This window comes from Hipposideros armiger, unplaced genomic scaffold (assembly GCF_001890085.2).
Source record: "Hipposideros armiger isolate ML-2016 unplaced genomic scaffold, ASM189008v1 scaffold_1166, whole genome shotgun sequence".
Taxonomy (NCBI): Eukaryota; Metazoa; Chordata; class Mammalia; order Chiroptera; family Hipposideridae; genus Hipposideros; species Hipposideros armiger.
Window position 1 is genome coordinate 228,376 of NW_017732516.1, and position 15,030 is coordinate 243,405.

At 41.2% G+C, this 15,030-nt stretch overlaps 1 protein-coding gene across 1 annotated transcript in view; it reads left to right on the top strand.

The window, feature by feature from the left end:
- The window catches only part of B3GLCT (beta 3-glucosyltransferase), a 97,511-nt gene that overhangs the window by 78,238 nt on the left and 4,243 nt on the right, over window positions 1–15,030 (top strand). The window contains exons 12-14 of the mRNA XM_019632710.1: window positions 1,735–1,834; window positions 5,404–5,523; window positions 10,890–11,034. Of these exons, the coding sequence (XP_019488255.1) occupies window positions 1,735–1,834; window positions 5,404–5,523; window positions 10,890–11,034 (365 nt within the window). The remainder of the gene's footprint in view (window positions 1–1,734; window positions 1,835–5,403; window positions 5,524–10,889; window positions 11,035–15,030) is intronic.

A 15,030-nucleotide genomic window follows, 5' to 3' on the forward strand; every position in this document is an offset into this window, starting at 1 on the left:
AACAGCTTCACAACAGACTTTTCATACCTTCAGAATTCATTGTGGCTCCAGTGACGTGCTCAAAGTTAATCATTGTTTCACACAAAGCTGCTCGTTTAATTTTAGCCATTTAACCAGCCAGGATGTTGTCCGACTGCTGTGTGCCATCCACTGTTGGACGCTGGGGGAAGTAGGAGTGAAGCTGACAGTTTCTATCCTCAGGAAGCTGATGGTCTAGCTCACATTTTGTGTGTGCCTCTGAATAACACTTAATCACATTCCACACTGGGAATGCATGGTATAAACGCGCCCTCTCTCTCTCTCTCTCTCTCTCTCTCTCTCTGTATATATATATATATATATATATATATACACACACACCCATATATGGTAATATTTTAATTAAATTGTTGGAAGTACACCAGCTTTTCAGATTGCAGGCTTTCTAATTGAAAACATTGTTTTATTTCACAAAATGGATGTAGAAATTTGGCCAGCTCACCCACAAATGCTCTTTGCTCATCTTAATTTTCATCCAGTGTTTCCATCACATTTTTTCTTTAGTTTTCTGGTTCCACAAACCCTTTTATGAATAAAAAAAAACATGCAAGTAGTGAGTTGATTGTCTAGTTCGATAGATATCCTGATGAGTTTATGGGAATGTCACTCATAATGCCTCGATTAGTCAAGTACATACAGACTCAGGTATGTCATCCTCATGGCTATCTGTTCTTCTGACAAATATATTGCTAAGTCTTTTGCTGTTTGTTTTGGAAAAATAGTTTTAGAAGAATTTTCTTTTTGGTTAATCTTGCTTTTTAGACTTTAATTTAGCTTGGCTTTCATAACCATTTCTTGATTCATGCATTCCTTATTTGATGTCTTAATTTTAGCCCGGCCTTATTATTGCTCATATTTATATTCTACTTTATTCCAAAAGGAATTTGAGATGGCTTTCAAAAATGCATACCATAATGGTTAAAAATACAGAAAGAGATCAGGAATTACAAAAATAAAGGTGAAATTGAATGGCTTAACATTAATTAATATTAGTTTGTTCTCTGTTGTGTCACCAAATCCTTTGTTGAAATGAGGGGCATCTTGCTATTGTTCGATTTGAGTTCTCTTCCCAAGCATTGTATCCTATCTCGGCCCCAGCATTTTCCATTAAGGCAGCGACGTTTATCTGGTGGCCCCTGAAGGCCTGTGACTGTCTTAGCACTGTGTCTTTAGCGCATAGCCTACAAACTACCACAGTACCTGGGATATTAAAACTTAATAGCAAATATTTACAAAATGAATGTGAAGGTATAGTATTCCACTTTTGCACCATTGTTTCTCTATGGCTGTGACCCTTGGGGTTCTGACAGTTCCTTCAGAATAAGTATATCTAAGGGAAGATACTGGACTTGTAACTTCTCTGAGGCTTATAATGTCCCTGTTTGTCTGGAGTGAAGATTAAGTCCTGTCTCTGCCTCAAATTCACTACATGACCTTGTGTAATTCCCTCATCTCTCCATCCTCCTGTGGGAAATGAATGGCTTAGACATCACACAATCTCTAAAGTTGCCTCTGATTCACTATGTCAGAAAATGAGAAAAGGCTAATTTTTAAATTTTCAAATCATTAAGATACACACCACCATGTAAGCTTTTACTTTTAAAACTTTAGAGCTAACAAACATATGTTTTTAAATGAGTTACATATATTTTAAAGAAAATAATACATTGTAAGTTTTCCTCTTGCCTTTCCTAGGTCATTGTGGAAAGACATTTGCCATTTTGGAAAGATTTATGAATCATAGCCATGACAAAATAGCATGGTTAGTCATTGTGGATGATGATACGTTAATAAGGTAAGAAGTCATTCTCATCCTAGGGTGACTTGAAATTCTCCATATATTCATACATTTCAAAACTACGATGGGTGCTTCTGCTTCCGGTCAGGATGGGATAAGGACTGGATTTACTCTCACATCTGAAACATCCCCCCAAAAGGACAAAATATGTGAAATGATGGTTTTTAAGACCCTGGACATTAGTCAACAAAGGACAATGATTTATGAGACACACGAGCAAGTGAGGTGAGTCCTACAACTGCCCCAGCTAACTGCACTCAGAAAGCACCCGAGTCACTGCTCAGGAAGGGGAACCCAGGGGAACCTGGCCAGTTCCTTGAGTTGAAGAGATGAAACCGAGGGCCTGGGAGACAGAGGCTGTTGGAGTTTGCAGGACAGAGCAGGGGAGTGGACAGAGCTGCGCAGGAGAGCAGGGCAGAGCTGTGGAGGTACCCCTTACATACTGATGGTACGTGTGTGAGGAAGCTGCTGGAGGCTGGGGAAAGAACCAACTGAAATGGTTGAGAAGGAAATGGACGAGAAGGAAGGTACCCGACACTCACACAGGGCTGAGCACAGTGCCTGTTCACAGCAGCCAGCCTGGAACACCCTTGATTCATGGGGTCATGCTCTAACAGTGGGGAATGGTTGACCCGGCGCTAAGCACTGCCCCGGTCCTGCTGGACAAATCTTAAAAGAAGGACCATGAAAGACCAACTGTTCCCAAGTAACGTGCCCACATCTGAGACGGTTTATAGAAATATCAAAATATCCAACACACAACAAGGTAAGATTCACAGTGCCTGAAACCAAATCAAAAGTTACCAGGCATGCAATGCTTTGGGAAAATTTACCAAACAACCAAGAGAAAACCCTGTTGATTGAAATTGTCCCAGAAATGATGCAATGTTAGACTTCACGGTTATCAAGCTGTTACTAATAAACAGTTAATTCTAACTCCATTCCTTATGTTCAAAAAAGAGAAATGGAAGGTATACATGAGACTGAAATCGAACTTCTAGAGATGAAAACTACATTGTTGGAGGTGAAAACTCCACTGGATGGGATTAACAGCAAATTAGACGTTGCAGAAGAAAATATCACTGACCTTGGACACTGCAACAGTTAACTATCTAAATGAAACACAATGATAAAAAATAATTCTAAACAAATGAACAGAGCATCTCTGAGCTGTGAGACAATTCCAGGTAGCCTTGTATAGATGCAGTTGGAGTCTCCCAAAGAGAAGGGGCACATGACAAATATTTAAAGAAATATTTTCCAAATTTGATGAGAACAATACACCCAGAAATCCAAGAAGCTTGGTGAACCCCAAGCACAACTGTGAGCATCAGAGCAGCGCATGACACCTTCAAGGACTGTGTCCTCGCTGAGTGTCTCATGCATCTGTAACCGCATCACTTGTGTAATCCACTTGTGCCTCAGCCTTCACCACACTTACTCCAACTGGAAGTTTTTGCCAGATGTTCGTTTGGTCTTTTTTTTTTAAATTTTTATTAGCAATAATATCTAACTGCTCAATGCTGTCCTAAATGTTTTTGAGTTTGAACCTTGTCAACTTTTCCTTTTAAGACTCTGACGTAATCATTGTCATGAACTCCCTAACTTTTCTGAAGTTACAAGGCTGAATAATTGCAAGATTTATGGTCAGTCCACTTGGATAAAACTGGAGATTTGCTGGCTTCAGCCACATTTCCAACTTTTAGCAAATATGAAGTATGTGATAGTTTTTAGACTCAGTTTATGATTCTTCAGCTTTAAAATAATATTGTGACTATGGAAATGGTTAATGTCATCAGGAAAAGAAATCCAGAGGAGACGCTAAATCTCGTATTTTAACGTCAGAAATTGAAGGTTGAGCGTTGAATTGATAATTGTACAATATGCAGGAGAAAGAGGAATACTTTTCATTTATTCTCTGGTCAAGAAGTAGACATAAATGCCCCAGAGGGTTTGGAGTTTTGCAGAGCCTTTTACCAACCAAAGGCTGTGAGTTCCTTGGGGACCTTTAAGAGTCTGTTCTCCATAACTGAGTGGTGTTTTACAGGTATCTACCCACTTACTGGCCTTCCCCTGCGGCGCTGTTTATTAGATGACTTCTTCAAGATTGATTCCCAATTAGGTGCCTTGAATGTTTAACTTATGTGCCCTGAAAACAGGATCGTTTTCAAAGATAACACTTTCTGGTCATTCAGAAACTGTCAACATTATCAGTGACCTTGACCTTCAGACAGCTATAAACCCGATTCCTAGACTTGTAGACTGTTTCAGCACCACGCTCATAAGGGATTTTTTCATACAGGTAATTTATTTTCTTCACTTTCATCCTTAGCCCTATGAGCTATTTTTGTAAGCTGCACAAGTATGGATGGAAAAGATCTCCTCTTGTACATCTCTACTTTGTTTTCTTATGAACCCCCCGCCCCCCCCCCCAAAAGAGGGAACACAAGATGCCAGATCGCTAGGTTCTAGATGTTAATATTGCTCTGAGAAAAGCATTCATGATTAATAATTTAGAGAAATGTTTGCTGTCCTACCTACCTCTTGGAGATGGCTCGTGAATCACAGGCTTGAGAAACATTTATTTAGCCAGTTTAGAAAATGTAACCCAGAGTTGACCATGGAAAAGCTTTTTTCAAGGAACACTGATTAATATCATGATAGAACTTAGGATTGGGTGATGTGTGCCCTTAAAAGCCCTAGTTTATAAGAAACAGTGGAAGGACTTTGTAAGGCGTCTGTAAGTGGGGTAGGTTCTTAACACATGGAAAAACTAGCCTTTCTTAACATCAACATTTGTGTTGCTTTTAAAAAGTTACTTCTAGATTTTATTTTCCCATTAAATCTTTTTTTCATCCTTACTGCAGCTATCATTATAGACATTTTTCTGAGCAGCCCTTGAATGCTCTTGTTTTGCTTTGTAAGCTGTCGCTGTTGACACATGACGAAGGAGAATCAGGGCCAGAAGGTATAAACAGACAGACATGAAAAGGCCATGGACCAGGTGGCCTTACTTGAGGGAATCCTCAGCAAGGCTGCGCATCATAAAGGGAAGGATGCTGGAAGGGCACTGCCCAGATTCCCTTCCTCACCTGCCAGCCCCGTGCCTGACGTGGACCTCATTTGTACCCCAGAAGTTCCTTTATTAGCCATAAGAATTGAAAAAAAACCCACACAATGAAAAAACCAAGTACATCTGAGCACATGAGACAATTAGTTCACACTCCCTGGGGAACAGGCCTGGTAGAAGTGAGTTACCTGGTACACCTGCCACCTTTCCTTCCTTAACCTGCCAGGCAGCCCAGACTGGGCAGCCACGTGCCTGCAGGGACTTGTTAAGGCTGGAGAGGAAGCCCCTCTTTTCTCAATTTCTCTCCTCTTTTCAGTAATGCTTAGTGTTCAACTTTTTTTTTTCCTTAAAAAAAATCCATTTTTTCTGTAAATCACTCAGATGTCATCTCCAAGTGATTTCAGTATCGTATTCTACACTAGCAGCAGTGGAGTGTAAGGCCCATAAAATAGTTGCTGAATTAGAGTTATTGCTTCTGTCCCCTCTGGAACCCCAGCATCTCCAGGCTCCGGCACTTGCTCAGCTGCTATGACTCCAGCGACCCCGTGTTCCTGGGAGAACGCTACGGCTATGGCCTGGGCTCAGGCGGCTACAGCTACGTCACAGGAGGAGGAGGGTAACTATGGGCGTGGCTTTCTGCTTGGTCTCTCCACTATGCACTTCCGTTTCCGGTTGCCGAGCTGGTCCTGTGGCCATGGGATGGTACCGATACAGGCGTGCTCTGTGGGTGGTGGCAGTTACTGTGATAGGAAGGTGAACATTACGTTTGTCAAATATGAAAAGAACCAGAAAGGAATATTTTACCCTTTGAAGAGACGATATAAAAATGTATGTCAAGGTACTTGTAGAAATGTCCCTACAGCAATGATTGCTTCTGGGTAGCCAGTTAGCTTTGATGGTCTGTTTAAATGAAAAAAATTGGATGTGGATTTTATTTTCAGAACGTAAACCTTCAGACTTAAATTATCCAGTGCTTATAAGTCACATTTGGGGAGCGAGTACTGTAGGACTTTAGATTCAAGCAATTAAGTGATATTTGTGTAGGATTTATAAGTTTCAAGTAACAGTTAAAAATCAAATGTTTTTAAATGAAGCATCTGCCAGATCTCTTATGGGGAAAGATTTTAACTATTTATATGGGTAAATCCACCGAGCAGTTAGTCTGTTGTTTCTGTAGTTTTTGCTATTGGGGTATTTAGGAGGCTCTTAACTTAGTTATCAACTATAGCAATTTAAATCCATCCAAGAGGAGTTTGTTGACTGTCCACTCTAGGCATAGTGGGTTATAAACTCGTGAAGGGCTAGGACTTTCTGTTTTTACTTTGCAGTCCCCTAGATTAGAACGGTCCTGCCAGAGGGTCTCAAGAATCACATTCCAGTTTTTCCAAGTTGGCCTAGCCCAGGGGTCAGCAAACTGCTGCTCATGAGCCACATGCGACTCTTCGGGTACGGACATGTGGCTCTGAAGTAAAATTGAAAATGAAAATAAAACTATCATAGTTTCATTTTAAAAATTTTGAAGGGTATTATTCACATAATGGTGATTTTATTTGTTTTATAGGTCTCGAATAATTTTTAAATTGTTGGGAAGGACAGGATTGGCTCTTCCATCTCAAAAGTTTGCTGACCCTGATCTAGCCAATTGGCCTGTGTAACACGGTCATTGACGTGGCCCTTTCACAGTGGTAAACAAGCCTGTACAGGCACACTGGTCTTTGCTGAGCAGTGGCATTCATCCACCTGAGATCATTAGCAATAGGACATGGGGGTCCATACAGGCCTTTGAAAAGACAGCAGAGAGTAAGGCCGAGGAGTACTGACCTCTTCATTAGAAAAAGGTTCAGGCTGTTTGCCCCTTAGGTCACCAACATCTCCTGCGTGGTGGCTTCCTGCCACAGCCTCCTGGTCCCCCTTCTTCCCCATGCTGTTGTCCACACTGTCATCAGAGAGACTGTTTTCAAAACACATCTGATCCTCCCCCTCCTGCTCAGAGGCCATCACTGGCTTCCCATTTTTTTCCAAGCATGTGAACCCTTTCCTACTTTGGGTCTCAAAGACAAGATGATGACCATTCGGACTTCAGCAAGAGCCAAGGTGATCTGGGATAAGGCTTCCTTTTAGTCACCTCGAGTTTGCCTAAACCATAGTCTCCCGCCTGTGAAGGCCTCTCTCTAAGTATTAGTTCATCTAGACTTCATATCTTCCATCTCTTCAACAAAAGTGTGATTTTTCCTGTTACCACAGGAGTGAAAGTCTTTTGCATCCTTTTATAGCCTCCCATTGCCTTGAGGATGAAGTCCACACTCTTCATCAAGGCTCCCAGGCCACTTGTGACCTTGGCAGAGGCTGTGTACCCTTTAAGCCTTGTTCATCTGCACCCTCAGCTTAAAGAATCCATGGTGAATTTATTTTGGCTCCTCAGAGGCACTGTTTTGTCCTGTTCCCCAAGATATGGCATCTGCTGGCCTCGAGATAGCATTATTCCCCCACCTCAACTTTCTGCCTCTGTCACCTGGCTAATCCTTCTCATTGGAGTCAATACAGCTATCTTTTATTTGTTCCTGGAAGCCTTCAGCTTGGTCTGGCCTCTCAAATCTGGGTTGATGCCTTTCTAATGTACTTTCATGGCATATTATACAAACCATTATCATTGAATTGCCTGTTTACTTTTCTGTTTTCCACCTAAATTATGAATTATTTGAAGGCAGCACCTGTGTCTCATTTCTCATTATATCCTCACTTCCTAGCATAAGGACTCATTTCTTTTTTTACAAGGTATAATGAATAAACAAATGTAGATCACTGGGCATTGTTCCATAACTAACATTGGCCAATGTAATATTCTGTTTTTAATAACACCTTTACAAAGATGCAGAGACATTCTTCATGAGAGTGTCTCCTATCAACCTTGGATAAAAGCTGCAGATGCGATGTTGAGTAGTTTTTCTAGTATTACGGTAGACTTTTCTGATGGTCTAGTGGAAGACCAACATGCCTGCAAGTCAGGATCAATGAATAGTTGTAGAGCCACTGAAAGGATCATAACCATCACTTTAAAATAATGAAATACAGAACGGAATAAAATAAACTGGGACTAGTGTAATATGTCACATGTGGTTAAGGGCAAGTCTTGTTTTGTGAAATTTCTGTTTCAGTTTTATACACACACAAGACATATAAATGGTTCAATAGAGGAAACGTGTTCCTTGTTTCTTCACTGTGCTTTACAGTCAAGTAAGTTTCTAAAAACAATTGCCTTAAACCATCCCTCTGAGCCCCACTGGTCTGAGCTATGTCGGGAGGGTGCACTCGGGGGTGATTTACGTGTAGGTTTTCTGTATTGTTTGGAAAATGAGCCCTCACACTATTTAAATCCAAGTGTCTGTTTTTCACTTCATGCTAAGTTTGGGCATTTTGGGGACAACTGGTTCAATAACTGTTTTCTTTTTTGAAACTACTTATTTACACATGTTTGGGTAGGAAGCTGTGATCAGTATGTCATGCTTCTTTTGGGCAGCCTCCGTGGAAGGGGTTGGCGGCAGGGTTACCCAGAGAGATCTTGACCATGACCTTCATCTGCTGGAGGACCAGCAGGGGGCGCCACCGTTCTGAGGAGCTTTATCTTCTGCGTGTTCTTGACTTGCTGGTACACCCTCAGACAAGTCCCTGCCTCCCATTTCAGTTTTTCTTAGTTTTAAAATTAGTATACTATATATGAGAGGAAATCACATTAATTTTTGAGCCTTTCAATATCTTAATATTTAAAAGTTGGCAGACAGAGCAAACATACCATGATATGACTGACAATTTTCCATTTTTGGGGCCAACTTTGTCTTGAAAGAACCCATCCACATACTAATAAACCAGTGTTATTAAAGACCCATGTGTACCTAGTTTATGTGAATAATGAATGTAAGAGTGTTCTGTGTGAGTAGGCACAATAAAAATACTAATAAATATTTCACACTTGCATTTTATCTTTCTGTAAAGTTAATTTTCTAGAGAGTGGGCCAAAATAAAAGGTCTTCCTTTTCTTTCTCGTCCTACTAGATGCTGGCAAAGGAAAAAAAGAGAGTATTTTTATTTAAATTGGGTTGACGATGAAAAAGATTACGGTTCTGAATAGAGTACAATGAATAGCATTATGAAATGTTCCTTGAAGTGGCATCAGATAGGTGTCTTTTAAGGGGACTGTCTGTTTATAGTCGATGTATGTCCCCTCACACAGGCCCTTTTCCTGGGGTCAGTTAGATGAGCTGGAGTTTTTGACTGGGCCTTGTAGGCGTGATGCCCAGGGTCATGGGTGGACACTAGAGTTTCCAAGAGAAAGGCAATTTATACTGAGTTTCACACCTGCAGCATTCCTCTTTGTAGATTTCATCTGGTACAGCCACATTTCCCCGTATGATCTTAAATAAAGAGCTTCTTCTATTCTTCTGTCTGGTCACATTTTATGTCATTGTGTCTTCCGACATCTTAGCGAGAGTGTCTCTGTATTGTTGCGTTGCTAGCGCTTGGTCACTCATGTGAGTTAAACTGCTTGCTCTGACCTGAGCCCAGCTGAGCCTGGAATCAACATTTTTGCCTCAGCGATTGTGTCCAAGCTCTTTGTCGTTTCCTCCTAGCTACTGAGTCATAGGACTTTCCTCCCTCGGGAAGAAGGTCTTTGCAAAAGCATCTTCGTTCTCACTTGTTTGATGCATCAAACTGAGTATTTACTATGTGCAAGGCCCTATACTTGACTGTGGGAAGATATGGATAAATTTTAGACAGTTTTACCTTTGAACAGTGGTTGTTTATTGGAAATGAACTTGTGAATCATATGCTTTCCTTCAGCCCTGTCAGCTCTTCAGTTATTCATGATATGAGAAGATCCATTACCACCCAAGACTAGAGTGGAACCGAGAAACCAATCTGTATGTTAAAAGGGGGAGAATTTTTTGCCGGAACATGGTACAAAAGTGTTGGAAAGGAACAGAGGAATGAAAGGGAGCAGGTGGCTTTACCTAGATCTTGGTGACCATAGAAAGCTGCTACTGCCCCTCAGGCTGGAGGAAGTGCTGTTTTCTGAAGCCCGTCTGTGTGGGCTGCTATGGCTGCTGCTGTGGGTCATAACGCTGCATGTGAGCCGGACCCAGGACTGGCCCCTCGCTCCTTTGTGAGACTGCCACTGAGGCTCGGCCATGCCTGCAGGCTCTGCTGCAGCCTATGGTGGCCTGCCACCCCCTGTCCTTGCCCCAGATACAGCCAGAGCCAGAGGCACATGACCTCCCTCAGTGTAGTGTGAAGGAAGCCAGGATTGGCTGGAAAGGTAGGAATGGACGTGAGTTTCACCAAGACATACCGGACACATCAGGTTATGTACCATCAGAGCATCACTTGAGGCAAACGAATCTCTCTCTCTCCCCCTTCCTTCCTCCCTCCCTCCCTCCCTCCCTCCCTTCCACCCTCCCTCTCTCCTTTCCTCTCTCCTGTCCTCTCCTCTCCTCTGCTCTCCTCTCCTCTCTTCTCTTTCTCAAAATCAGCTCATGGAAACTTCTGTCGACTGGCATCACTTGGACACTGCATGGCTTTCCAGCTAGATTTGATCTCATTGTGGGTCATCACCTGTGTGAGTGAGGTACCTAGTATTTCTGGGCCCTTCTGGGACTGTGGCAGATTTTGTTGTCGATCTCACAGAGTGTTGAAACTAAAGAACGGTTTCAGTCTCCAGTGGTATCTCAGGAAAAGAATATGGCATAGTATCAGCAAGAGATACACATACAAAGAAACAAAACTACCTATTAGGTAGATAAACATCTCATAAGTGACTTTCAGAGAATGCACACAAACATTTCCCTCTGAATTTATATGAAAATATAAACACTACTGTCAGTGTCTTTGCTCTTTATGAGAAATGTGGCCTCTGAATGCTGTTTCTTCACTGAGATGGCTGGGTCCAGGAGCAGCTCTAACCCCTTGTCTGCTCTGACTTCCCGCTAGAATGGTCTTCAGCAGAGAAGCTATCAGGAGACTGCTCGTCAGTAAGTGTCGCTGCTACAGCAATGATGCCCCCGACGACATGGTCCTAGGAATGTGCTTCAGTGGGCTGGGGATCCCCGTGACACACAGCCCCCTCTTCCATCAGGTGAGGAGATGGTTGTCATTTCTACCTCAGGGGGGAAGGCGCATTTCTCTTCACGTCAGGATCCCGTGTCTTGCCCTTCACATATTCTTCTGGAAACAATCCTAAGAACTGGGTGGACAGGCCTTGCAGGTGTCCTTACAGACCACTTTTCCAGAGGTTGGGGCTGTACCATGGGCTGCACGAAGATGGAAGGCAGAAACATCTAGAAAATGAAATGATATTTGACCAGTATCCTGGCATGTAGGACCGGGGAAAAGTTGTTGTTTTTTTCCTTTATTTTGAGTTAAAAAATTGATGGTGTTTAAAAATTATTAGATACCAGCTAGAAATATACAGAGGTGACCTAATTCTGTCCCACAGGTCACCAAGTATATGTGATTATACACTGTCCTCCATTTTCACACTGTCCATTGGCTGCCTTTTTATTGACTTCGTTTGCTATTAAGCTGAGTGGCTAAACTTTATTAAATTTCAACATAGTATCTCAATAAGCATATATTCTGGGGCCATAGAAGAGGTGAGATGATGTTTACTAGGGGTGGTTGGTGCTAATAGCTTCACCATTCTGAAGTTTGGGATTAGAGAAGGGAATTCTTCTACGAGATTTTTAGTTGCTTTTTAAGAATCGGTCAGTGCATGTCTGACACTGTAGGAATAAAAGCAGACATACTCGTACTATAAATATAGCCCTCACCCATTCAATGTCCTCCTTCAAGCAATTGGAAGCTTGCTGAAATTTGAAATGTGTGAATGTATGTGTAAGTGCCCTCCCTTCTATTGAAAATACTATGGTTTCCATGCTTTAGTTAGTAACCAGCAGCAAATGCTGTGAGCAATATAGAAAGTTGAGTGTGACAGAAATAGCTCTATAGAAAATAACGTGAACAAGGTGAAGATGGCGTTTGCATCATCAAGAAAGGCAGAACCCATTTCTGTATTCTGTAGGACCGCAAGGGAGGATAAACCAGACCTTGAGTAATACGGGTTTTATGGGAAGCCTCCTTCCTGGTACCAGGCAGAAGGCATTTATCCATCTTAATACCCTGAGGGTTCTCGCCCATGTTGAGCCTATGTGTTGTGTTATGATGGCTTACAAAAGCAAATGGTTCCCTCTTGCTCTCTCTCGTTCTATCTCATGATGTTTCATGGAGAAGGAAGTGTGATTAGGACTGTTGGTGTACCAGGGAAATAATTACCACTGTTACTATGACAGTCTTAGGTTTTTATGGCAGCCGTTTTCACTTGGGGAAAGGATACATTGGTAAATAAAATGATAAGGAGAAAAGAAGGAAGATGCTCCTTAAGCAAAAGTGCTTTCTAGATAATTTTATTTTAATGTTGTTTTCCACACTTTAAAACTCTTGATTTATCTAATCTACATAATAAATTTGAAGCTTTTCCAAATTGTAAAATTTGCTTCAACTCTCCCAGCGGGCACTGTGGTATGTTTCCATTCTCAAGCCCCTTTTACAGAGTTTACTGTGATTTGGATATTACTTCCAAATGTAAGGTGTGAACCCTGATCCAAACAGAAAGATGAGGCAAAGAGAGAAAATCTAGGATTCCTGATGAGTTAGAGTGGGCATTTGGAAACTGTCTCAGATGCAAAGTTGCCTGGGGCACATTTTTCTTTTTTGAAGAAATAGGGGTTGAAACTTCCCAAATGTGATGAAAAACATTAATCTATAGATCTAAGAAGGTCAGCAAAGCCCAAGTAGGATAATCATGAAAAGACTCACACATAGACATAATTATAGTCAAACTGTTGCAAGACAATGAAAAAGTGAAAATCTTAAAAGCAATAAAAATCCTACTAAAAAGGGAAACAAAAAATAAGATTATTGGCTGATTTTTCATTAAATAGAGGCCTGAAGGCAGAAAGGAAAAAAGAAATTTGATGATTGTATATTGAGGAAAACTATCCTTCCAAAATCGAAGTGGAATAAAGACATTCCTGGATAAACAAAAAGTGAGCGAATCCTTTGCTAGTAGATGTTCCCTGTAAGACAAACTAAAGGAAATCCTTTGGGCTGACAGAAAATGACGCCACATGGCACCTGGAATATATAGGAAGGAATGAAGAGCACTGGAAAGAGTTAATAGGGAAAATGTAAAAGACTGTGTATGTGTTTCTGTGTATACGAGTGTATGTACATATATATGTGTGTGTGTGTATATATATATATATATACACACACACATATATATGTGTGTGTAAAATTAGGAGAAGAAAAACGTGTGCGTGTATGTATAAACACACTTAAACACATTTATGGACTGGAAGACTCAACATGGCTGTCACAGTAATTTTCTCTGATGAATTTTAAATATTCATTTTAAATTTTATTCATTCATTTAAAATTAACTTTATTCATTATATCCTGAATGCCCACGTGAAACGTTCTGGCTCAGACAGATTTGTAAGTTAAATATGTCACAGTAAGTAGTAAGCACATCTTGCCCCACCCCTCCTGCCACTGTCCCTTTGACCTCAGGCAGTATGATGACAGCAAGGTCCGTTGTCCTGCACAAGTGGCCAGATACCCACAGGCGAGGGACAAGGAAAGAAGATTTTCTCTGCTTATAACTGTGAAGGAGTCGGCTGTCCCTTTCCTTTCCTTATTCCAGCTCTTTGTAGGGCAAATGAAATTTCTCTAACTACCTCTTTGCTCTTTGAGGTGTAGTTGTGTCCCAGGGTCTTCCTGGCACCTTGGGCCTTAACCTAGGGACCTAGTTCAGGGAGGTGACCGTTGGCCTTCTCCAAGAGATAAGGCATGTTTTCCTCTTATTTTGGATCAGAGCAATTAACTAGACAAATGGCTGCAAATCTGATTCTCAAAGGCTTTTTTATTATTTTTTATTTACTGGAAAACAGAAATTCAGGGACATTTTCTTTCCCCACACTCCCCAAGTTGATCTACACATTCAGTGCAAATGCATATCAAAATCATAGCAGGCTTCTTTATAAAAACTGACATGCTGATCCTAAAATGTATGTGGAAATACAAAACAATTTTTAAAAAGATCAAAATTGGGGGATTTACATGATTTTGAAACTTACTCCAAAGCTACAATAAACAAGACAATGTGAAATTGGTATGAGGATAAGCATATGTATCAATGGAACAGGACAGAGATTCTAGAAAGAAACCCACCCGTTTATGGTTAAGTTGCCAGGGCACTTCAGTGCTGTAACGAGTCTATATAAATCCACACAGAAAAACTGCAGTTAGAACCCCACACCATACACAAAAATGAGCTCAACATGGATCATAGAACAAAATATCAGAGCTAAAGCTATAAACTTCTAAAGGAAAACAGGATAAGTCTTTGTGTCCTTAGCGTTTGTGAAGAGCATCAAGGGCATGATCCACAAAGGAAAACTTCATTAATTGAACCTCATAAAAATAAAAAAACCTTTACTCTTCAAAAGGTATCATTAAGAAAATGAAAATAAAAAAACCCCACGTCATAGACTAGGAGAAATATTTGCAAACCCTCTATCTGATAAAGGACTTACGTCCCGTATATGTAAGGATCTTTTACAATGCATTAAGAAAACAAGCCGCTCGGTTTAAAATGGGCAAGAGATGTGAAGAGACATTTCACTGAAGATGATACGTGAACAGCTCCTGAGCCCAGAAAAGGTGCTCAGCATTATTGGTCATCAGGGAAGTGAAAACGAAGGTCACTGTGAGGTGCGTCTGTACATCTGCTAGAATGGCTCTAAGCAGAAAGACAGATGTGCCACGTGTGGATGAGGGTGTGGAGGAGACGCGCTCACCTGTTGTGGTAGGAATGTGCCAGTCGCTTTGGAAACATGCTGACAGTTTCTTAAAAGTTAAACATGCGCATGGTTGGCAGTTTATGATGTGGCTCATGGCTGTGTGTGGTCGGTCCTTCCCCCCTGAGTGTGGGTCAGTATAGTGTGACGATGGTAATGGACACCTCCTCTGTCATTAGGTTACAAAAGCCGTGGCTTCCATTTTCCTCACA